The sequence below is a fragment of the Fonsecaea multimorphosa genome (genome assembly GCF_000836435.1).
Source record: "Fonsecaea multimorphosa CBS 102226 unplaced genomic scaffold supercont1.2, whole genome shotgun sequence".
Taxonomy (NCBI): Eukaryota; Fungi; Ascomycota; class Eurotiomycetes; order Chaetothyriales; family Herpotrichiellaceae; genus Fonsecaea; species Fonsecaea multimorphosa.
Window position 1 is genome coordinate 1,294,938 of NW_015971636.1, and position 24,253 is coordinate 1,319,190.

A 24,253-nucleotide genomic window follows, 5' to 3' on the forward strand; every position below is an offset into this window, starting at 1 on the left:
AGACCGCCAACGGCGTCTTAAAGCTATTCGCTAAGGGAAAGAAGTTTCTGGTGCTTTGGGCCAAAAGATGCAAGGTCGTGGGGAGGTCGCTGGAGGTGTAACAAAGGTCGGAGTGGTTCGTCGAGGACTAGTGCAAAGTGCAAAAGTAACACGAGAGTGACAGCAGCAGCAGGCATGTGAAGGAGGACACTGCCGGGTCAATGGAGGCCCATCTTCGGAAGAAAGTTGAATGGTTGATGATGGTGTCGGGATGTTTCTGGCGCTTTCTTTGCTTCGAGTTTTCCAGACTCGTCGAGAAAAGAGTGTTTTCGGCTTGTTGACAATACTTAATATTTAGTACCGAGTACAGCAGTGGCGCCAGTGGCTTTGGCACCGGTACGTCAGGGCGGGCTCGGATCAGGACTCCGGGGCAAGATAGACTGCGGCAGCGACCACCCAGTGCACCCAGCGCCCCCTAGGGCCCAAACCATACCTAGGTAGGTACCTAGGGGAACTACCTAAGGTATGAATTATCAACTGCCACTACTGCATCAGGAATGCCGTACCAGCCTGGGCCTGTTATTCGGGGCCTCCCGTTCCCAAAAAACTCGTTTGCTCCATTTCATTGGAACTGGGATCGTCCATCCACTCTATGGGCTCGCGTATCACACGTTGCTGGGAAAAACGAAATCCCTAGACGGAATATAAGTACCAAAAGGACGCTTTTGCTCGACTATTTAAAGGAACACACGGTTCCCTTACATCGTCTTGGTTTACGAGTGGATGATAGTGATCGCTATTCGACATCTCATGGTTGACATGCTCCATATATCTCATCCCTCATCCCTCATCCATCCTTGCCTTCCCATTACATGTAGGAAGTGCAGCCCTCCTCAACAAAACATGACCATGCCAGTGACAAGCCCGACAGTTTGCCGTGAGGATCCTTCTCTTTCTTGCCTCCTTTTTTGGCGGTCTATGTAATTGCTCGAACGGTGCATTTCCACCCACTAGCCTCGCCAAATATGATAATTCGTCAAGATGGTGCGGGATCTGCTTGGTAACGCTCATTGCATGCAGGGCGCCGTCCTTGTTCATGCTCCAAAAGCAACCCCACTGCCGCTCCCCGTGGATATGATTCCTCGTCCCAGTCCTCCGTCCATAGACCGATCCTTCGACACAACATATATATACGCAAAATGAGACCAAAGAAAATTTCAAGGCTAGATTCATGCTAGTGAGTGCGTTCGTCGTCGTCGTCGTCATAACGCCGTGGTCGTTCATCAGTCGTCCATCCGATACACGTGAAAACAAATCAAGAAGCAACGTGTGTTATCGTGAGAGACGTCAAATATCTCGTGAGATCTGCAACGACGGGACTTCCTCATCGTAAACCGTAAATGCATCATATGGCTAGTTCGCCCGGATCACAAGCTTGGCAAGGAACTTGTTCGACAACGAATCAAAATCCTTGCGGTCAAACCGTGCGTTAGGTCGACCTCGTAAGTAGTTTTCTGCCAACAAAGTTAGTTCTTCGCACTAACCAGAAAAAGGTCCGAGGGTGTCGCCTCACCATATCTCGTAACATGTTCTCGCACTTCGCTCATGGTGTTGCACACATCCATGTTGGATGCCAGGAGCGCGTGGTGCTTGGAAGTGTCCCATTCAAGGAACGATGGGAGCTTCTGAGAAATGGCCTGGAAAAGGCCAACCACGACACCAACCGGAGTAGTCTCCATGTCGTTACAGAACTTCTCCACGGCCGCAGAATCGGGAACACGGTAGTGGCAGTCAAATTGCATGCACTCCCACACAGCCAGCAGGACGGATGCAAGGATGAAGATAGTGGGCCAGTTCTTGAGCTTGTCCCCACTGTACACGCTCGAGTACAGGCTGGACAGTTCCTCGAGAACATCCTTGTGCAGTTCACGCCACATATCGGCCATGGCACACTTGATCTGGAAGTTGATCATGACCGGAGCCATCGTCTTGCCAAAGAATTTGGATGTATGCTCTTCGATCTTGCCGACAAATGACTCTTCGCTGGGCACTCCTTCCACCATGGTGATGTGCAGTGTCAGATTGTAGGCGAGCATCAACTTCAACGCCTTCTTGATGATCTTCGATCCAGTCTTGAAGTAGAATCGGTACGCCGTCTTGAGCATTTGTGAGAGGAAGGGCGTTCCCTCGAAGTAGTCATCCACAAATTTCTCAAACGTGCCAGTGCCGTCAATATGCCGGTCGAGGTAGTCACTCAGCATTGTCGTTGAGATGCCTTCCATGCCAGCCGAAAGCTTGGCTGTCGATACTTCGTAGCCATCAGGTGCGAATGAGTTGGCTTCGATCCAGTCCATTTTCAGACATGTCTCATCCCTGACGTAGACTTCTCGGGCGGTGACAGGGAGCATGTGGCCGTACCCATGGGTAATGAAGAGTGTCTTTTCGGTATCGGAGAAGCCCTTGATATTACCCACCGAGAACCCCAGCGAGATATGTCGCTCATAGTCGAACTTCCAATCCTTCAGGAAGTAACCAATTTCCTTGATGTCGATGCGAGTGCAGGGGACTTGCCACAGGCGAGCATGGGACGGTTGACATCCAGCACAAGGCTCGCCTTTGTCGCATGTCTTCTTCAAGAATTTGCACCGCAAGCAGGCTCTCAACTTCCGAATCTCACTGGCTTGTTTCCGCTGTTCCGGCCGCAGCGGTCCTTTTCTTCGGCCAACCCGCTTCTCCCCTTCCACCTTGCCACCGGGTGATGACTTCTTCATGACCTTGTCTGTTGACTTGGCAGCTATGGGACTCTTCCTGGAAGGCTTACGGCCAGGGGAGCCAGCTGACCCTTGGGAACCGGGCGATCGTATCGACGGTGCGGATGACTTGGCCGAGGGGATAGGGATCGGACGTACAAGAGCGGATGGATTGACGCTCACAGACGGAGCGGAGCCGTGGTCGATAGACAGGCGATGAGTATGTCCTGGATATTCAAAGTCGCTGTCTGACAAAGTAGTCGGCGAGTATACTGCCTGAGAAGCACCCATGTCGAGATTAGACATAAACGCGCCATGACTATGCTGTTCGAGGTCTGAGTATGACGATTCGGACAAGGTCCTATTGTGCACGGTTTGGTTGGGATCAACAAAGAATTGTCGCTCATAGGATTCGAAGGACGTTCTGGGCTCAACCATGGTCCATCCGTGTTCGTCACAAGAGCTGGGTTGCGAGAGAACTTCGAGGTGGGAGCCCGTGGGAGAGCTGGTCATTTGCTGATATGGTGAAACGGCCAGGCCGACATCCGTCGTGGTATAGTTGATCAGTTCGCTCTGGAGTTCGGCCCAGTTCTGGGGCATGCCCTCAATACCAGACTCGAGGGGAAGGTAAGCGGCTTCGAGCGGTAAGCCAGGTGCCAACGGAGCCTGCGACACCGGCATTATGGTCATCTGGGAAGGATGTAAAGCTATGCCGTGGAACTGGGCATCGTAATGCATATCGTACGGTTGCTGGGTATTGGCATAATCGATACTGGGCGGCTGCGGATGCGGTTGTTGATGATGATGCTGGTGGTGGTGTTGTTGTTGGAACCTCCAAGTATCCATCATGGGATGCTCCGCCATTGTGGTCTGCCGCAGCCCATGGCTGTTGGTCTGGATGGGCGAAATGTTCCTCCTTGGATCTGGCCGACTAGCAGCTACTTGGTCCATTGGTATAGGCCAGGCATGGTTTCGGAAGAAAGAGGCGCTTCGTGTATCGAGGTCATAGGCAAGGTCTTCACTGGTCAGGGCGACGTTGCCCGCCATGTTTGATAAGATGTGTCAGACAGTCAGCCTCGTGGGATAACAGATGCGGGATCTGGAGGACAAGGCGTCTCGAGGACAGACTGGTCGATTGCTTCTCTCTCTCTCTCGCTCACGGGCCTCGTGAAGCAGGAACAGAATGAGCTGTCGAGAGAAAGAGGTAAAGAGGGAGGAAACTGGAGGACAAGAGTTACAGGAAGTGACCGCTCAAAACGAGCTCGACCTGAGAGGCGGGCGTCAGGTGCGAGGGCGAGCGAGAGTAAGAAGAGGCGGTGAGCAGTGCATGCAGGGTTTTACGGATCGTCGAATTGGGCGGGGAGTACACGAGAAAGTGGGAGGAGAGTGGCAGCGGGCGATGTGGGTGGTGGATTTTGTGTCTGTGCGAGGTCAGTGGTTCGTGGGATTGACTGTGTGGTGCTGGGGGGCGCACTCTGTTGGTTAGGTTATTAGTGGTCAGAACCCAAAGAGAGCCAAAGGTCCCAACTCTCCAAAGGTCGCCCGCAGGATGAGGCCCCAACTGCGACCAAGCGATAAGGGCTGGTAGGCTGTTCGACTGGATAAGACTGGGCCCGACTTGCCGACGCGTGATGACTGGCTGATCCGGCCGAGGAAAGATGGCGTCGTGGAATCACAGCCCCATATGTGTCGACTTGGGATGAGGCCTAACGGAGTTCGGTGATAGTGGTCGGTGGCAGAGTTGAGTTTGTCCGTTGAGCCACGCAGATCGCGAAATGGTGATAATGCGGGAAATGAGGGGGAGGCAGTGGGTGAACGATGCTGTATGTATCCTGTCTGTCTGTCTGTCAATCACTCATATTGTGGATGAGAGACTGGGCGAGTGGGTGAGAGTGGAAGGTGAGAGTTAGATGGACTGTGTGAGGGGGATACAAGGTACCTACCAGTAGATACCTAGGTAGGGAGGTACCCAAGGAAACGCCGCACTCCGTTCTGCGTACCTTTTGTTGAGGAGCCCAAGCCAGTGTCAGTTGGCTGGTCGGGTGGGTTCCCAGCGGCAGTTGTGTTCACTTGGCGGTCACTGATTTGTACAAGTCACTTGGAGTTGGGTACCAAGTAGTGCCGCTGGCTAGATGTTGGCCGGAATCCCGTTTTTTTCCGGGGGTCAAACAAGCGGCGTCGGTGGATATGCTAAAGGTACCTAGGTACTGTACCTTCAGAGTACAGTCCCTTTAAAGGATGCAGAAAACACAACACAGAGGAAACAAAAGATTAGATGTGAGAGACAGGAAAGGGATGCAGTATTTACTGAAAGAGCACTGAGGAATTACCACATCATTATCAACGGATTTCCAATCTTCGTATGCTGGGAACTTTGGTGGCTGCGCCCTGTTTGCCATCCTCCTCAAGTCTTCAACCACTGACACGCACAGCAATCGCAATAACCCAGTTTGGATTCTTGAGCCTTGATTTTCAGCGCTGCCCGGGTCCTGCTCTCTCTCAGCCTTTACAATTCTGTATCCCTAAGACCAATGTGGTATGTTTGCCGTTCATATCATTCATGTCGCCAACCAGCACCGATATTCATCTCTCTCCCTCTCCTGGTATCTGGGGTGGTGCTGAACTACTGTGCAAGATCCAGGGTGAAAGTGCCTGGAACGCTCGCTGCCAGGCCTCCTGCGGTGGACTGCTGCACGGGGCAAAACGGTCTGACCGCAACAATACGAGCCTTCATAGTCGACCATAGAGATGTCGCATTGCCACAAACAAGCTCATCACTAATGCAAGTAATCGCCCAACGGTGCTGACCACTAGTCCACAATAGCATGTCCTTTCCTGTCATCGTCTCTGCCGCACAAACCCTTCGGCTGTGGGAGCGAGATCTATGCTGCGCCTCTCTGTCCAAGGCCAGATTGTAGTTGAGCTTGGTATTCCTCATTTCTGCCATGTGTTATTTGATGCCGACCGTGGCGGCGTGTGTAGTTCACGCATAACCCCTGGTACGCGGCGCCCTGAGACAACAGTATATTAAGGATCGCAGCTGAGCAGCATGCAGGAGGGTAATCCTCCCTTTCGAAGAGCGGTGTAGGCTTTGAGACGGCCTGCACCTAGCCACCCGGGCTATTGCTGCTCCTTGACGGCAACGACAGTTCCAGCTGGCGATTCAAAGCAGCAGGAGCCTCCCGCAAATATGTCGGTTTAAGTTCAAGGGCAAAGTTGGTGACAGACCGACGTTTCAGATGTTAAGACATGGAGAGTATCGCCTCCTCAATCCAGCACAGCTCCCATGATTGTGACGGTGTATCCACACAACGGCTTGCGGGAACGTTGTCCGACCATATCTACCATGCTGAGCCAGTCACCGACTGTGTCCACAACACCCTGTGCACTTCTCTGCTGCTTGAGGTCTGGGTCAGTGGCTGTTACGGACAGGCCGTGTCGGTATTTCCCTGCAGCGCAGGTTTTACGTACAGCTGTCGGGAATGTGAGGAGATTGATCTAGAGTAGTATGTGCTGCGATGGGCACTGTATCAATGGACGTACTTCACGATGTAAACATAGTAGAGATGTAGTAGAGATGCACCGGACAAGTACCGAGTATTCTATGGAGCGTGGATACATTAGTGGGCAAGCGCCGAGCAGAGCCCCCTTACTGCCGGTGGGCTACGAGGCTCCAGGGCCTTCCTCTCACTTGGCTGCCGGGCGGCAGCTGTGATAGTGACAATTACCCCGCATCAAGGAGATACCACAACATCTCAATCCCAATATCCAAGTGAGACGAGATGAAATGAGACTTGGTCCAAAACGAGGTCTTACCCAGCAGATATTGCCTGTGCCAATCAGTCTTTCCAACCTTACCTAGGTATTATCCCGCGAACGGGGTCAGTCAGGCTTCTGTCGTGGCTGTCGTGACATGCTCTGCGTCGCAACCAGCGCCAATGGAATTTGAGAACAATATCAACATCCAGAAATATCCGTCGTGACGCCATGTCCTCGGCCTGGTATGTGCACTGAGACAGATATCTTGACTTCTTGCTTCATCCGAGACTATTCCTCCTGCTCTCTGCAACCTGGAGTCTTCCTCACACGCTGCAACGCCCACCATGGACAACGCCGACTATCAGATACCCCCATACTTCCGCCAACCGCCACTGCTACTCGATACACTCGAGACAGAAACATCTACTGTTCAGAGCGAAACCGTCAGGGAGTGCTTGCCTCTACTCGATGGCATCAATGACCCCAGCCGAAGTCCATTCGATTTCAATGAGTTTGGATTACCTGGCTTAGAAAAAGAGGCGCACATTGAATTCCTGCATCAGAACTTGGAAGAGTTCCCTGCTCCCTTCGTCGGCATTGATGCTAGTCGTCCTTGGATGGTTTATTGGGCATTGGTGGGACTCTACATGCTCGGTGAAGACGTTTCCGAATTCCGTTCAAGGTAACACTTGTTTTGCACTTGGTCCAGGCCTTCTTCTTAGGCCCCCATGTGGTAAATATGCCACGAAGCGGTGGACTGACTGTGCTAACAGGGTGGTCAAAACAATTTATTCCATGCAAAACCCCAATGGCGGCATTGGTGGTGGCTTCGGACAAGATGCCCACCAAGCTGGGACCTACGCGGCGCTGCTGTCTCTGGCGTTGGTTGGCGGCGAAGAGGCCTACTCACTTGTCGATCGTGAAAAGATGTGGCACTGGCTAGGGCGGCTCAAGCAAGCGGACGGAGGCTTTCAGATATGTGAAGGCGGCGAAGAAGATACTCGAGGAGCTCTGTGTGCCTTGGTTGCCGTTTCACTTCTCAACCTTCCTCTTTCGCTTCCCCCAGATTCTCCAGCTCGTGATGCAGGTCTGGAGACTTTCAAGGACGGCCTCGGGGAATATATCTCGCGTTGCCAGACCTATGAGGGCGGAATTGCAGCGTCACCAGGAGGCGAAGCGCACGGGTCCTACGCCTTTTGTGCGCTCGCTTGTCTGTGCTTATATGGTCCACCGCACGAAGCAATTGGCAAGTTCCTCGATGTCGATGCACTGATTTGGTGGCTCTCTTCCAGGCAATATGCGCCAGAAGGTGGCTTTGCCGGCCGCACAAATAAACTGGTAGATGGTTGCTATAGCCACTGGCTGGGGGGTTGTTGGCCTCTGGCACAAGCGGCGGTGAGCGGTCCTCGAGACTCGGCCAGCGACAGGACAAGAGACGTGAGCGTGAACTTGTACAGCAGTGAAGGTCTGGCAAGATATATTCTATGTTGTTGTCAGGCAAACGATGGCGGATTGAGGGACAAACCATCAAAGTCAGTCACTCCAAAGTTCTTCTCACAGATACTAACGACACTTGACAGAATGCCGGACTCGTACCACACTTGTTACAATCTCTCTGGACTCAGCATAGTCGAACACTTCCACTCCTATGGGACCGCGGATAGCAACGATCCATTTGGCTCAGCGTTTACCTGGCAATGCTCGGAAGCGCAAATCCCTAGCGAGTGGGCTGCTGAGAAAATCTTTGAAGCGGGTGCGGGTGTCAAGGGAATTCACCCAGTCTTTGTGATTCCCCATGAAGCAGCAAAGGCCATGCGCGAGTGGTCGTTGGCCAGGCCGCTGGACCTGCAAGGCGCAGAATAACGCAATCGGACAATGCCGAAGTCAATGCATGGGTATCAAGGGCCAACCTTGAACAGCAGGCATTGTCCATGCATGATTTCCAGCCATGTTGACGCCCGACACAAGTCGTTATTAAACTCTACGCCCACGGGCTGCCACATGCGGCGGAATCGTGGAGACAATTAAGTCTTGTTTCCAAACTCGGACCATTCTTGCTTTCTGCCCTCCCCCTCCTCCCCTATTTCTACCGCCTCGCAGTTCTTCTCGATCCATTGGCCACTGAAAGGGGTGGTACTTCCACCGCACCCTCGAGACTGTTTGTCCACTACTTAGGAATGGAAATTTAGCATTGCTACTACCGCCCAAACGCAGGCTGGCACCGGACACCCTCTAGGGGGGAGTCGCTCCCGTTCATGCAGTTATCGGCCAGATGCATGTGCAATTGCAGGACCTGCCTTGCTTGCAGCTGTGAACGAACCTCCCCTGGACCTGTTGGAGACTCTGTGGCTGCCTACTTGGCAAAGCCCTGATAGAATTGACTGGGCCATCCGGATCACCCTCAGCTGCATCAATGTCTTCCTCGTTCCCTGTCACCGAACATTCAAGAATCCGTCGGGTGCTCTTCTAGGGAGGTAGGGCTGGCACATTTGGTCGAATTCCAGGTCAGCTGCGAAGACGACAATGAGACATCATATCGTGCTCTGATGCGAGTTTGCCCGACAGCAACCGTGCCCCCAAGCGTCTGGAAACCTGCATTTGATATGACAACGCATTCATGCATCAAAGCTCTACGAGTTGAGTGCGGTCTGTGATCCACTGCAGCACACGCTTTCGTCGACCCGCCTAACCCTGTTCCTTATCGAGTTGAAAAAGAACGCAAAATTGCATAGCTGCACGAGCGAGATGGTGGCGAGGGGGACGTTTTGTGAACATAAACAGCTTGATCTAATAATGGTGCATTTCAAAGTTTCGACTGTTCGCACCGAGGCATACTTCCCAAACTACAAGTATGTATTTCTTCCTTTCTCGGCGCCTAACCTGCCTATCAAAGAGTTATATCAACTCTCCTTTTTTGAGAGTTTCATGGATGATTTTCTTGTGGCTTTTAGTAGGGCGCCCAGACGACCCAGCCGAGACTAAGGCCCTGCATCGTCAGAGCACCATTCCCCACCTGCCAGCTGTCTCTGCATACGCAGTAACGCTGATTGCGTCAATGAGAGATCTTTGGTCGAGGGCCCAGAATAAAGATCTCCTCCCCGGATCCAAGTCGGTTCTCAAAAGATGAGCATCTGCAAGCCTCACCGGTCACGCATGCAAGCGGAGAAGCAAGTCAGAGCCGAAAGGACACGACGAGCCACGAGCAGCTCTGGCACATGGGCAACTTTCTCATTCGACGGAGTGCGCGGGGAATCGTCAAAGCAGCTTGTCGCCAATCAAGCCCGGGCATCTGGATCTGCGGGAGCCCTCGACAAAGAGGAATCATGCTAAGAATGGGCCCGACATCAAGGTTCCGTTAACTGGCTGCAGAGCATGCCAACACATCAACACGTTACGATGGCAGAAGAGGATGAAAAATGCTATCCTCCCGAGATGGACCAATACCCAGCCGCTCACTCACGACCGTTTGGCCACTGTGGAATCTTTCTGCATGCCCCACGCAGTGCCGCTGTCTTCGCGCTTGCTTTGCTGTCAGTGCAGGGTTCTCCTGTTATCCAGAGCATGAAATATGTGGGAATGCCGCGACGGGCTCACCTGTAAAAAGGCCCAGCAATGTCGATGCCATCAATTTCTGCTACCTGACAACATTTGCCCAGCGAAATCCGCCGTGCCTTCAAGCCAGGCGACCATCTTGCGAGCGGTGATACTGCTTGATAAGTTTTTGTTTAGCTGACCTGTTTGGTGGGATTTTTGTGTCTCTCTTCTTCTTGTTCGACAATTGGATGCACGGTTCATTGGGCTCCCGAAATACTGAAAGCAACCTCAAATTGAAGCAGACATGCTGCACACAGTCTACCTGGCCAGTATGTCTCATTCAACATCTCGTTCTTTCAGTTTGGCTTCGATACCTGGCCTGCACATTTTGTTCCTGGCTTGAGTGCTTCGTCATGCCGACGTCCTGATCATGTTCACTCCACGCTATATTGGTCGCTCAGGGGTCGGCCAGCCTTGCAGATGTGTCCCAACGCGTGGCCAGTGGAAACGCTCCTGGAATTTTTTCTTCCCTTTGGCTCCGGACTCCTTGAAACCCCGTCTTTCCTCGACCTTCGCCGCTCTCTTCTCATCTCAGACACTGACACCCTCCTCCTCAGGTCTCTGTCAGCGCCGGCGATGGCCCGAGCCTGCTTACCAAACTTCCCATAGTCCGTCTGGCTACCGATGCGTTGTTAGAGTGAACAACCGTGAATACCAGACCCCTACGTATCACTCCACCGAGAGCTCGGCAAAAGAAAATGCTGCATTGATCGCCTTCAACATTTGCCGAAACTTCTCTGCCAACGATGGCATGTACCCGACTGGCTTTGCCCATGGGGGTGTGATACAGGGCAATCCAGTGCCCGTCGGCTCTGGTCGCCATAGCCGCAGGGGCGGAGCCGACACGTCTCGAGCGGAGTATCGTTATGGCGATTCTGACAGCACCGGCAGCCGAAGTGGAGGAAGCAGCCCCGATTGGGGCGAGTCTCGCCTGTCGAGCCCGATGCGCATGTCTCCATCTCGCCGAGTTGTCTATTCCTCGGACGCCAGCCAATACAGCAGACGGGCCATTCCTCGCTACTAGGCTTCAGAGGATGATCCTGAAAACTTCACCAGCCCTGCCTCTCGGATGTCGTCCTGAAACTGGCTCGTTTCGGACGCATTTGTACGAACCTTACGACTCACGAAACCATGACCTTTTCTGGGGGGCAATCTTTTCCTTTTCTTTTCCTTATAATTCACGATGACACGACTACGCATTTTCTCATGACGGGTGGCCGTGGTTAGATAAAGACTTTAGCAGGCAACTGTGTGGTTCTCTGAGCCTTGTTCGATTTCCCCGCTTGAAGCATAGCGTCTTGAAGAGAAGGTGGTGAGCTTTTGAGAAACTCCTCATTGACCGAACTATTTTGCCCGGAAGGATGTGTGAATGCTCTTCTTGCTAGAATTTAGAACAACAAAAATCATGACTTCTTTCTTCTTAATCTTCCAAATGGCACGCGATTTGGTCTGTTCATGCGTACTTCGTTCCGTCTGTTCCTCAGTTGAACGCCGGAGAGTGCCTGGTAGCGAAGCACAGGGCTGTGTCTTCAGGAGCGGTGGGAAGAAATGAAGAGGAGAGTGCGAGGGGTGAAAAGGTGGGAAACGACCCGTCAAGGAAACCAAAACCCGGACGTTAGGTGACCTTGCGCCAAGCTGTGCGGTTGGTGTTCAGCGAGCAGGGCGACAGACACAAGGCACCAACCTCACCGCCATATTTCGGCCGCTAAGCTGCGTAGCTTGCTAGGAGTAGCATGTGGTCTTGACCATGTTCTCACCTAGAGACCCGCTCCGCCGCAATTCGGAATGTTTTGAACGGTAGCTCGACCACATGCATCCGGGGGAGAGAGTAGAGGACCTCGACGGTACCCTCAACAGCTAGCATCTCGGCCAGAGCAAGCGATTGGGCCTTTCTATTTCCGCCCTCAAGATCATCGTCAGTAGGGACGCAGGCGTCTGTCGGGATCCAGTTGAAAATCACATCAATTTCCACCAGATTGCAACAGACACAATGACGACCAAGGGAAAGAGAGTAGAGAACATATAGCGAAGGACCTAGATAGGCTTTCCTGCGAGTAATCAGTGGCCTGCAGGTAGCTGTTCATGAAGGGTGCATAGAGATTTTGCCAAGACTCTTTTGTGCGGAGGGGATATTAACACACTTGCTAGATGGATCCAGAAGGACAGCAATAGATGTTGCAATAATTGTGCTGGTAGTCGGGAGTATGCTGAAATTAGCGGCCTTCTCTAGGTGCTCGTAGATCCCTACTGAGGCTGGCCAAGGCCCAGCCACCACTATACGGCCCGTTGGGGAGCCGCCAAAGTTGCCGCCCAGGGGCCCTGGCGGGTGATTGGGCCAGAACTGTTCCGGGACATGGCCACAGTGGCTGACACCGGCCCTGGATGCTTCACAGGCCATGACGTCGCCTGCCGTTTTCCCTTATTGATCAACATGCTGCAATCCTTGAAATCGTGGAGGTGCGTTTGTCCCTGTTTCTTCCTCACAGTCACTTCGCACGCGTTTGAGTCTAGACAGTACGGTTGGAGAGCACCATAGAGGTCTGACACTATGCCGACGTTGCTTCAAAGAATATTATAGCCTTCGAGAGACGCCGCTGACAATGCGGGTCGCGTCGACACTTGGGCGACTCGGGTCGGTTAAACCATTGACCCATGCCCATCGCGTGCCCCGGACTCTACCCTCTCTTCACGTTCTTGATCGAGGTCAATACCCCAACTCCCGAACATCACCAGCCTTGGGCACCTTCTGTCCATACGGCTGCAGAGGCATCTCTCACGAACAAAAGGCGAAAGATCTCAATCAGCAGGGAGTCGATGATGCCCTTTCAGACTTCGACAATGCTCTGGCAAACGATGGAGAGAAGCAACAACGTACACCATGGCATCGTCAGGGAGCGGAAGAACCTCCGGTGCGAAGACAACGCTCTGCTGGGGCCATGACCAAAGGTATGTAGTGTTCTGCGGTGCCTATCCACACAAATGCTCTCACTAAACTAGATCGCAGGGAAGCTGCTCACCACCCCTTCACGACTACTCAAGCTTGTCCTGCCTTTGACCACATCCGATCACAATGACGACAGGAAAAACCTCGCTCCCCTTGCTTTACTTGTCCACCCACAACAGCCCCTCTCTTATCTCGAAAGGTTGATCCAAGCGGAATTGCCCAGAGTCAAAACCGAAAAGGGGGACGATCGATTGCCGTCAATATCCTTCCGCGCCATGGAGGCTGAAGGCGATGAGATCATGCCTAAAGACAAGACGCCAAAAGAGCAAGAACAGGACCAAGGCAAGGACTCACTTGGGGATGGTGGTGTTCAGAGCTATAGCGGGGCCGGCAGAGAAGGGAAGGGCGAGGACTCGGGCGAGTTTGTAAGATGGAGTGCTTCGACAGAGATTGGCGATTTTATCAGGGACGCGGCCAGAGCGAAAGAATTTGAAGTTGAAATCGAAGGCAACCCGAGAACAATCAAAGTGGCAGTGCCGTCCTTCAACGACAGGACTTTCTATCTGCGGCAACGGCTTCGCAGAATCTCAAGGAGGATTGCCGACATGGCTGCTATCAAGCACGAATGTGACGTGGCCGCCCACAAAAGCGGACAGAGGATCGCCCTCGGCGGATGTGGGGTCTTGATAGGGTACTGGTACTTGGTCTACCGTTTGACGTTCGAAACCGATCTCGGATGGGATGTGATGGAGCCCGTGACCTACCTTGTCGGAATGGGGAGCATCATCGGCGGTTACATGTGGTTCTTGTACCATAATCGCGAGGTGTCTTATCGGTCGGCGATGAACATCACCATCAGTCGTCGACAGAGCCGTTTGTATGAGCTCAAGGGGTTCGACCCACGAAAGTGGGAGGCGCAGATCGAAGAGGCAAACGCTCTCAGGAGGGAAATCAAGGCGGTGGCTGCTGAATATGACGTGGAATGGGACGAAACAAAGGACGAGCACGACGAGGCTGTTGTCAAAGCATTAAGAGAAGAGCGCAAAAACGGGGCCAAGAGCAAGTCGAAAAAGAACGAGGATGACGAAGACGAAGATGATTAATCGATGAAACGCCACTAATATCTGCCCAGCAGCCTGCCATTGAATCAAACAAGGAGTCATACAGAATTACAAGGTCTTCCCACCACTTCGTCGTCGTCAGCGGCGCACATATTTGTCTCGGGCCGGATCGAATATTTGCGAATCGTTGGAGCCTGAGCTCTGACCTATGCCATGCAAAAACGACTCAGCGTGGCATCCGCCAAGGTATGCAGAATGGTCCTTACCTCCGGTACTACCTCCTTCACCAGCTCGACGATTGCGGTTGTTACGAATATCCCGAGAGCGAAAGACACTGTACAGAAGCCACAGCGTCACCCAATTTGGAGCGTGCTCGCCAGTTGTTGCGCCTTGATCGAAGAGCGTTCGTTGAATAGTGCCGGGTTTCGCTTGTTGCCAGGTATCAATGATTGCTTGCCGGCGGCGATCCGGACGTATGTGGTGCCAAAAGAAGGGCGGCGTTGTAGAAGAGTCGTTTCGTTTCTCGTCTATCAGACTTGTCCGATCCGAGTTCAGTTTGCTATACACGGAAATGGCTTCGTCCTGTCGCCTGATCAGCCTTACGCTATGGTTATGGGCCAATTCCCCGTCCAGTTCGAACATACTCTCATAGCCCGGTAGTATCCCTCATGACGAGGATCGGTGGTGCTTAACCCCAGAGCCCGCATGAAGTCATCCTTTGGGGCTCTCGGTCCTACAGGTTGTCTCTGAGGCATGCTGGCGGTGAGGGAGAAGAGGTGGTAAAAGAGCCCGAAATATATGTGCAAGTTGGTTACGAGCGAGTCTGTGAGCACAGCGAGCGAGTGTCACAGACTTTTGACGGCGTGAAGTTGCTTTCAGCGCATCATATATATCCCAGCGGCTGAGAGGGCAAGTCTAGGCGCGCAAAGAGAAGCAAACAGCGGCTTGATCCCCACCTGCGGTTCAATTCAGCAATACATTGAGCCGGGGGCGTTTTCGTTTTCAGTTGGGTATCTGGCCGAGATGGTTTTCAAATTCGGGTCTTCCGTCGCGTCAGGGAAAAGGTTGATGGATTCGTGCCGCGACGGCTTCGTCAAGCCTGAAGTCAAATATGCCCCGTGCGCATTGCACACAAGCAAAAGGGTTAGCCAGTTTGACATGGTATGCGTGCTACCGCCTTTGAGCAAGGGCTCCTCGTGGCTGGTTATTGTGTGGAACTCTGGCAACGCCAAACCGGACGACGTCCGTCATGCCGCATATTTCCCCATGCGTCGCCTTGTTGCAGGGGAGCGCGAGTGGGCCAGGCCTGTTGGGAATCCCGATTGTCCCCAAGGGCAAGTGCACGTCCCCAAATTGCAATTGCCAGCGAGACAGAGGCCAACATGATAGGGCCATCAGAGCCAGACCGCTTGAAACGCCGGGCTGCAGCAAACAAAGAGCACGAGTTCTGTCCTGTTTCATGCGCTGGCTCAAACTACAGGCACGGCCCAGGAGGGTTGGGTACGTGGATTGTTGGTCGATATACTTCGGATGGTTGGGACCCCTCGGTGAGTGACAGTCACTGGGCCATGGTTGGCCGACCTCGTTCAGGGCCAATATGACAGCTGCCGTGTCACAGACCACTCACCCACCAAGCATCGACAAACCTTGAATCAAGGTTTTGCAATGGACTTCATTTCCAGACTTTTTCGACATTGGGCAGAAGGGTTGCTGATCCAGCACGCAGCATGTTTGCTACCTCGGAAACTAAATTAAGACATGCATAAGGTGACAAACAAATCCATGACCCGATGATTCTGGACTCTCGGCCAGAGCAAGCGATCAAGATCCATGCACGCTTGACGACAGCTTTTGGATCTTGATCGCACCAACTGAAAGTCGATATCAAGGTCGCCATGGCACCTTTGTCTGATCCCCTTCTTCCACCGCCCATTCCTTCGATTCGATCCATCACCTGACCCCAGATCCGTGCCCCCGCCTGGGGACCCCTGTGGCTCACAAACTTTTGTCTGGAAGCCTTTCCCGCTCAATCCTACTGGTCCAGTCGTTCGGATGTGCTACTCGAAGCTCTGCCGAAGCTGGAAGTTGGAAGACTGTTGAAAGAATTGTTCCATCACCGTGCCCTGCCCCACTACTCGTGGAAAGGCTGCCTACCTGCTTGGCTGTTGTGCGACCTGTCAAATGTCAACCGGCTGTACCAGGTTTGCCCGCCAACCGCCAGTTCTCTACCAGCCCTGTCCCACCAACAAAAGATTTTATCCCTGGGGAGTCGACGACAACGTCACCAGAGGGATTCTTGAGGAAAATCTCCTTTGTGGGCGGCGAGTGTGTTTGTTGTCCGCCGCGCCGACATCAGAAAACAAGTGGCACCAGTCTAGTACAGAGTGCTCGATACCGACGAGATGACCATCTGGATAGAGATAGCTAAGTACCTAGCAATAAGTATAGGGATAACCGCTATCATCAAGACTGGGTAGAATACCCTTATGAGTGAAGGTGACCTTGAACTATATTATAGGTGATGGAGAATCACTCCCACTTCACCTGCCGTCGCTTCGCATCGTCTCTTCTCGTCAAACCCGTGCCACTTATTTCTGCAGTCGGCTCGCCCGCCTCCTTGGAGTTGCGGGAGTATTCGCTCCAGATAGGCAGCAATGCTCTCGCGAGAAACTTTCGGCCCCATGAACACCTGTGCCAGAATCGAGATGTCTACAACGCTAGCAATTGATCATGTACTTGTCTATTGCTTGTCTGAGAGCAACCCATTGAGTTACAACGCGAGGACCAATCCCCTCCTCCGGGATTGGACTGACCTTCATCTGTTTGCCAAACGCTACCGAAGGCATTTCTGGGAACAGTCATAACCCACGAGACTGTTGTTTTGGGGGGGAGTGGAAGAGAACTGGGCGGAACCGCAAGGCTGCCTGCAGTCCTGATAACGTGTCTTTCAAGACTCGTACAGCAGGAGGGTCATCTTCCCCCTGCGCATTGCCTTTGGAACCGCCATTCGCACAACAAAAAGTCACGAGCTGGGAAGGGGACCTGTGCCGCAGGGATTTGTGTCGTGAGAGCGTAGGCAGTGTTGAATCAGCCGCAGTAGCTGTTACCTACAGGGCAAGGGAAAACAAACATTTTCAAGTCGTGAGACAGGCAGGCTGGATTCGTTGTGTGTACCGAGTATGGTGTGCGCTGAACAAGCCTTGACCGGTCTCAGCGCGGAAACGGGTCGAGGTTGAGCGACGTGGTTAGACGTTTGATCGTCTTTGGATAATAGGTAGAGGAAGCGAGAGAGAGCTAATCAAAAGATTATTACTTGGTACGAGTAATAACAAGCTTCCCCGTCCGCCCACCTGCAGCATGATTCTAGTTAGCACGATACGGCAATGTTGCCGCGTTTCTTGAAGGTACAGAAGTAAGCCTTGCAAGGCTGCGGCTTCCACACCTTCCGCCGCTTACGGGGTGCGAGGGGCAGTGGGAAAGTGGGTTTTGATTTTGATTTCCTTTGAACTGCGGCGAAATGCTTCAGGCGCGGAGGTGTTTCGACCTGGCAGCCATAAGTTCCAAGGTTGTCATCTGCGAGTCAGCGTTCTCCCACTATGGCTTACTATGGGGAATAAGATCTGCTGGCTGGCACGGAAGATGTTTTACAATTGACGCGCATTGAGTTCTGATTGATTTGATGACTGCGCTTTTGTTTTTTGTTTTTGCCAGGTTTCAACCCTCAACAACCTCTGTGTGAACCTTTGCGGCGCATGTCCCCGTCTCGGCCTCACGCTCCTCAGCTCCTCTGTGATCACCCCTCCCTGCATCACACCCCCCACCGCGTCTCAGAGTAGAAGCTCGGCTCGCGTCTTCCGGGCTCACCCTCCCCCCGATCGACCAAAATGACAACCTCATTGACCATCCCCGTGCTCCTTCTCAAAACACGATCTCAACCACATGACGCCTATGAGGAATTCTTTGGCCCCTCCTCCCCCTTCTGCCGCAGTGGCAGGGGCAGTGCCAGTGGCGCCACCACCGAGAACAACGCGGATAGCGCCAGTCCCGTCTTCCTGCCGGAATTCGTGCCTGTTCTAGACCACCGAGCAAACACTCAGAACTTGGGTGCGTTGGAGGAGCTGCTGAAGAGCGGGAGGCTGAGCGAGCAATATGGCGGCATGATCTTCACTAGTCAGCGGGCGGTCGAGGCCTGGGCCGATGTCGTCAAGAGAGTCGAGGGGGGCCCGGGCACCGAAAGACAAGGGGAGGAGGACGTCAACCATGGTAGAGGAGGAGGCGTGAGTGCTTCAAGTCCGGATTTGGGGCATCGGTACGGTCTGTTTCTAACCCAACACTGTCTCTCGCGGACGGGAGGAAGAATTGGCCTCTTAGGCGGGCTTGAGTTGACCCTTGACAGGTATTGTGCCGCAGACGCCCAATACCGACGACGACGACGGCGCAACTCCTCCTCTGGGGAATCTCTTGGATGACGATTTCGCGTTTCCCCTCTATACCGTCGGGCCAGCCACTTCGCGAGCATTAAACACTCTCGTGACCGAGTCTTTGGCGGCGTCGAAGCATTCACATTCACCATTCTCTCGCCTGCGCCCCTCCGTGCTGGGCGAACACACCGGCAATGGAGACAAACTGGCACAGTATATCCTTAGCCACTACAACGCTCTGCACTCGCGGAGACTCTACACATTCTACGACGCCCCGAGATTGCCCTTTACACCCGTAATGGGACCTATGCCGCCGCGGGGGGAAAGGGTGGACAAGGATGACGCGAGACTGCGCAAGAAGCCTTTGTTATTTCTCGTCGGTGAGCAGCGCAGAGATGTAATACCCAAGACCCTGATGGATAAGGAAGGTAAGTTGGCGTCGCCTGAGGAGAGGATCCAGGTCGACGAGCTCGAGGTTTATACTACGGTGGTGATGGAGTCGTTTCAAGACGACTTTCGGAGGAGGATCGCCGAGCACAAGCTGGGCGGGGTAAGAGTGGTCGTGGTCGTCGTGTTCAGTCCGCAGGGTTGTGAATCGATGTTGCGGTCGCTGGATTACATTGATAATAATCACGCATTGACGGATCGCGCGAGGACGAGGTGGGTGGAAACGGACAACGTCGAGGACGACCATGAGCAGACCTCCAGGTATATTATTGTGACCATCGGTCCCACAACCCGCGACCATCTCCGGAACAAGTACGGGTTCGAGGCCGACGTGTGCTCTGCCAAACCGAGTCCGGAGGGAGTGGGTAGGGGTTTGATGGAGTTCCTTGAGCAGAAAGGAGTGCTATAGACAAGACAAGAAGGAATCTTTCCCTGCAGAAGAGGAATATTTAATCTGGAAAACAAGCAAAAGCAATCAATTCTTATGAGATTTACATATCCTCTCTTTTCTGGACGACCGTCCTGCATGTACACGTAGGCGGACTTGGGGCCAGTTGATCAACCCGCTCAGTAGTCTTGCTACATACCTACCTGGGTACCCAGGGTAGTTATCTCGCAAAGATATCGCGTTACCGAACTCTATTCGGGGGACCTTTCACAAGGTGCAACGACTCTTGACGGAACGGTCTTTTAAGCACAACATACCGAATGTCTCGCTGTGCGCAAGGACCTTCGGAGTGGTGATACTCTCTCATCCGCACCTCATTCTGTTGAAAGTCCGTTGCTGCCCGACACTAACGATACTAAGGGAACATTTTGCAGATTTACCCTTACAAGCAAGCAAGGCGTCGTTTTGGGACTCCCGGGTGGTTCTCTGCCTTCGTCCTTGTCTTCGAGTTGAGTTTCTCGAGAGGGTTTCTGAATGGGCCCCAGTGCAGGGACTCGAGGACTCGAGTTAATTTCAGAAGAGGTGGTCATTTCTCGTCCCCGTGGCAGGATCTGAGGGCTCTTCTTCTGAGCAGAATTTGGTGGCTTCCCCGTCTCAGAGCGACACATTTGAAGAGGGTCTGGGCTGTGGCTTCTCTCACAGAGCCTCAAAACCGGGATGCAGAGGAGTTGGGAGATCCCCTTTTCTGCAAAGATCTAACATGGCGCAGAAGAACTCATGTGCTTGCCACGCCGCTGCGTGCGCGTGCCGAGCTGTGTCGCACTCGAAAGAAAGTCAGAGACTCCCAAAGAAAGATGCTAACAGTCGGGGTAGCCAGCCATGACGGATTGACTTCTCTTTCCAAGAGGGATGCCGAAATATTAAGTGGTCTTGTGTGCCGGGTCAATCCAGATACGGAGCCAGGTAGAGGTTCAGGTCAAACCAGTGCAGCCCAGAATTCTCATCCACCGTCTGCCAGAAAGTACACAGGATTGACTTCAACCGAGTCCGATACGGTACCGGCAGATCTCGGAACAGGTCGACTTTGTCCAAGACTTTTTTGCGCTTTGCTGCGTGGTGAACTTCGAAAGCCGCCACCAGGAACGCAAAGTCCATTGACACGACCATCCTGTTGACCAGACTGCAGATTGAGTCAAACTGCTCGAGAATCATGTCAGAGAGCGCTTCAGAGCGATCCAAGCAAGTTCCGAAAGGATGCTGGAGTCGGTGAGCTATTAACAATAGACTCTGACGGAAGATTTGCACCTGAGAAAGCATGTGCGCCACCTCCCCCTGAGAATATCGGCTCAAAAAGTCCGCTGGGTAAGTAGGTCGCCATGCAGAGACCTTAGCTTCAAGAGACTGCAATTGCATCAGCAAACTCTGACGGTCCTCTTCGTTGGCTTGGTGGAGTTTGATGGACAGGACGCAGAGGTCGTAGCCGTAGGAGAGCAGCGGTACTGACAGCCCTAGGTACCGGTTCATCAAGTCTTCAGGCCGGATTTGGAATCGAAAGGTGGGCACCTCGTGCCGAAACAGACATCCCACAAGTTCAGTATGAAGAATGCAAATCAAGAACGCAAAATCATCTGGATCAATCTCTGCGTGGCCGTCATTCAAAGAGGCCAGCGCAGGGAGCGTGTATCTGCATACGCGGAAGGCGCTGCCACCGACCACGTGGATGTTGAAGGTCAAGACCGCGAGAGCGAGGCTCAGATAGAGCGAAACATCCCCTGCGCCGGTGATCTGAAAGGAACGAAAAGTGTCGAGGCCCGAGGTGGCTTTATGATAATAGTAGGTCTCGTTGAGGCGCAGTGTTCCTGCAGCCGGGCTGTTCACGGAGATGCCAGCGCACGCGAGGAAGGCGTCTTTGAGCAGTGGCATCGCGGTGTAGAGCCGCGTGAGGATGGCACGAAAGTGATCGTCTTGAAAGGTCGGGCCCAGGACAAACCGTTCAAAGAACCTGTCCTTGTCCAATATAACGACCAAGGACTGTTGCTCGGGGGGTGTCAGGCCGCCGAAGACAGATAAATCTTGTGGCATAGCCAGCGACCAACATTGAGCGCCTGTCTCGTTATCATGGGCAGTGGGGGCATCTGCAGGAGACGCCCGAGGACTCAAAGATATCGGGTCTTGGATCCAATTTGCGGCTTTTGCCAAAGAGGCCTTCTGTGCTCGAGGTTTGCGGCCAGGTCGATTCAGCTGTCGGCGGGTTTCGCAGACACGGCCTAGTCGCCGGCACCTCTCGCAGACTGGCGAACCATTTGAACGGCGACAGCACTCCTTGGTTGCGTGGCAGCGATCACACGCCCTTTGCTGTTCATGCTTGTCTTTCATTTAGGCGCGTCGCAGTCGAAGACACTGTGGTAGTGTACGCTCCTCGCCAGCCATGTATGGACGTCGAGATGAAGGCTTCTCATCAGTCTTATCTCGACTTCTCATCCGCAGAACAGGTGCCTCGGCAGTCAATTGAAAGTCCGTAGCGCGGCTCAAATGGTCGGCAGACTTTCCTGGCGGTCGAGGCTAAGCACGGTCGGCGGAAGATATATATTCATGTCATTCCACAGTCAATTGCTCGTCTCAAAGGCGGCTCCCCTGGCTGGGAGTTTGAGACTCAGAGATGCTGATTGACATCATGGAGCGATAAGGCTGACACGGCAGGAGCTCTGAAGCTTGCTATTCCATACATGTACAGTAAGTAGTATAGCCAAGTCGCCCGCAAGGTAGGTTAGCCGGTGGACATTGCATCTTGCCTCACAATCACACGCTCTGCCAACCTCGACCCCTCTTGTGACAGGCACCACAAGATGTAGCGGAGCGCATTGTCTTTGTTCCCATCTTGAGCTGCGTTATGGCTACCATCGCCCCCGCCCGTAGCGACTCCCCCGCGAATCCTGTTCAGAGAATAACCTCTCCCTCAATCCCCAGTCCAGGCGGGACGCCCTCATCGTCAGTCCGTCCCTCGGTCGATCTGCCCAGGAACAATGCACCCTCTTCTTCTCCCTCTTTACAACAGAATGCCACCCTAGCAGGCCCCGCTTCGACAACGCAAAGGCGCAATCGTGCCGCCCTTCGGGACTACTACAATCTCAAATCCAAAGGTGCTTCTGCCGCAGTCCACGAGCATCGAGATATAAGCCGCACCGCGAGCATTACCTCTACGGCCTCCGACTCCACGATAGCCACGACCTCCACTGCCGTCCCAGAGACCACAACCTCGTCCCTCACGGCGCACTTGGACGACCCCACTTTCGACACCGAAACATTCGTCTCCGACCTCTTGAAGACTGCAAGCCTGCGTGACATCCTGAAAACCGAAAGCGCACTGGTCAGCGAGATCAGGACGCTCGATGGCGAGAGGAAGGCTCTAGTTTATGACAATTACAGTAAGCTAATCAAGGCCGTGGGGACCATCGCCGAGATGCAGAAAGGGATGCACAAGGACAAGGAGCAGGACATTCGGGCGAGCGTGCTGGCCAGACAGAAGGGGGAGCAAAATCCCGGCCTCGGCGGAGTGGCATTGCTGGGGGAGAAATTGGACGGGTTGCTGAAAGTTGTAAAAGAGTTCAGTCCAGGGACAGCGGACGGCGAAAGGGCGACGCAGTCGGTGGAGGCGAGGCGGAAGAGGACACAAAAGGAGACCGTTCGGTGGGCTCTGGATGCGCCCGTGCGGCTGCAAGAAATGATGGATCGAGGACAAAGGGAAGAGGCTGAGCGGGAGTATATTTCTGTTACCGAAGTGCTAGAAAATTGGAAAGGTGTCCGTGGTGTCGAGGAGCTGCGAGGCAAATGTGCAAAGGTGATGGAGAATACAAAGGAGGAAACAAGTGCAAGTGAGCAAGGAGACTCGGGTTGAGCAAGCTCGGCGAATGTGGTCGGCGGTCTATCTGACGCCATTATCACTTCTCGGAGAGCCTGTTGCTCCATGCAGAGCCTTTGAAACTCGGACGACACCTCGGCCTCGGAGTCGACAGTCACCCTAACACTGGGTGCTGCATAGACCTAATTCACGTCCGAGAGAAAGGGACGCACGATTAGGGACAGAGGCAGTGAACATCATCGACAATGTCCCTATCCAGAGGAAAATCATCATTGACACCTCCTCCGCCACTCACCTCGGGAGTGGTTCAACTGAACCTCAGCAATGGGAGAACCGAACAGGTTTCCCTCTCCTCCATTCCTCCCTTCCGATTGAGAGGGAGATAACCGAAAGCATAGCAGCGCACTGAAATCCCGCCTCCAAAGCAAGGCACGAGGTGCAAAGTGCTGCGAACAAGGCGGAGAACAAGTCACAACGGCGTACACAGTTCGCAGGATCCGAGAACAGGTCTTGTTTCCTGGGGAAATTGCAGAGATGTATTTATATGTGTATATCTATATAGATATCACGGCTACCACGGTACCCACCCACCCTTACAACCTTCGAGTCTTCGACCTCGTATGTACTCAGTAAAGGGTGACGATTTGAGGAAAAAAGTCATCAAGACAGGCAGACAGAAACATACTTGTCTGTTGGTACCCTAGGTACAAATCTAGATTGCCGAATGAGATTCTGCAGAGCCAATCTAACAGAAATCTAAACAGGCGACAATCCAAAATCCAAAAAATTCATTAAGACGGGCTGTGTTCTCACCATCTACCCGGCATATATCTGGATTCCACGCCTTGTGCTTTCGAGGGGTATCAATCGACAGGCAGAGATCGTGATGCAAGCAAGACCTGGAAAAAGCAAAAAGAAATAAAGGGAGGAATAAAGAAGTCTTTCTTCCACGGCAACGCCAAAAGAGTTGACCATCCCGCCCTGACCTGTCCAACTCAATAGCCATTGAAAAGTTGCAGCCCTGAAAAGTCCCTCGCATACTGGCACGACA

At 53.2% G+C, this 24,253-nt stretch overlaps 8 protein-coding genes across 8 annotated transcripts; 5 read left to right on the top strand and 3 right to left on the bottom strand.

The window, feature by feature from the left end:
- Positions 1-1,392: 1,392 nt before the first annotated feature.
- Positions 1,393-3,776, bottom strand: Z520_01406 (uncharacterized protein; the record flags this gene model as incomplete). Its single annotated transcript, XM_016771924.1, has 2 exons — positions 1,393-1,493; positions 1,553-3,776. 2 exons carry the CDS (start codon positions 3,774-3,776, stop codon positions 1,393-1,395), a joined length of 2,325 nt encoding a protein of 774 aa, XP_016637063.1.
- Positions 3,777-6,832: 3,056 nt separating this feature from the next.
- Z520_01407 (uncharacterized protein) lies at positions 6,833-8,351 on the top strand (the record flags this gene model as incomplete). The annotated part of the gene is made up of 3 exons (XM_016771925.1): positions 6,833-7,170; positions 7,262-8,020; positions 8,069-8,351. The coding sequence occupies 3 exons, from the start codon at positions 6,833-6,835 to the stop codon at positions 8,349-8,351; spliced, it is 1,380 nt and encodes a 459-aa protein (XP_016637064.1).
- Positions 8,352-9,884: 1,533 nt separating this feature from the next.
- Z520_01408 (uncharacterized protein) lies at positions 9,885-11,106 on the top strand (the record flags this gene model as incomplete). Its single annotated transcript, XM_016771926.1, has 2 exons — positions 9,885-10,084; positions 10,719-11,106. The coding sequence occupies 2 exons, from the start codon at positions 9,885-9,887 to the stop codon at positions 11,104-11,106; spliced, it is 588 nt and encodes a 195-aa protein (XP_016637065.1).
- Positions 11,107-12,682: 1,576 nt separating this feature from the next.
- Z520_01409 (uncharacterized protein) lies at positions 12,683-14,129 on the top strand (the record flags this gene model as incomplete). Its single annotated transcript, XM_016771927.1, has 2 exons — positions 12,683-13,028; positions 13,087-14,129. The coding sequence occupies 2 exons, from the start codon at positions 12,683-12,685 to the stop codon at positions 14,127-14,129; spliced, it is 1,389 nt and encodes a 462-aa protein (XP_016637066.1).
- A 96-nt stretch (positions 14,130-14,225) lies between these two features.
- Z520_01410 (uncharacterized protein) lies at positions 14,226-14,842 on the bottom strand (the record flags this gene model as incomplete). Its single annotated transcript, XM_016771928.1, has 3 exons — positions 14,226-14,293; positions 14,354-14,669; positions 14,732-14,842. 3 exons carry the CDS (start codon positions 14,840-14,842, stop codon positions 14,226-14,228), a joined length of 495 nt encoding a protein of 164 aa, XP_016637067.1.
- Positions 14,843-17,971: 3,129 nt separating this feature from the next.
- Positions 17,972-19,364, top strand: Z520_01411 (uncharacterized protein; the record flags this gene model as incomplete). Its single annotated transcript, XM_016771929.1, has 2 exons — positions 17,972-18,401; positions 18,484-19,364. The coding sequence occupies 2 exons, from the start codon at positions 17,972-17,974 to the stop codon at positions 19,362-19,364; spliced, it is 1,311 nt and encodes a 436-aa protein (XP_016637068.1).
- Positions 19,365-20,285: 921 nt separating this feature from the next.
- Positions 20,286-21,706, bottom strand: Z520_01412 (uncharacterized protein; the record flags this gene model as incomplete). The annotated part of the gene is made up of 2 exons (XM_016771930.1): positions 20,286-21,584; positions 21,644-21,706. The coding sequence occupies 2 exons, from the start codon at positions 21,704-21,706 to the stop codon at positions 20,286-20,288; spliced, it is 1,362 nt and encodes a 453-aa protein (XP_016637069.1).
- A 527-nt stretch (positions 21,707-22,233) lies between these two features.
- On the top strand, positions 22,234-23,238 carry Z520_01413 (uncharacterized protein; the record flags this gene model as incomplete). The annotated part of the gene is made up of 1 exon (XM_016771931.1): positions 22,234-23,238. One exon carries the CDS (start codon positions 22,234-22,236, stop codon positions 23,236-23,238), a length of 1,005 nt encoding a protein of 334 aa, XP_016637070.1.
- Positions 23,239-24,253: the final 1,015 nt, after the last annotated feature.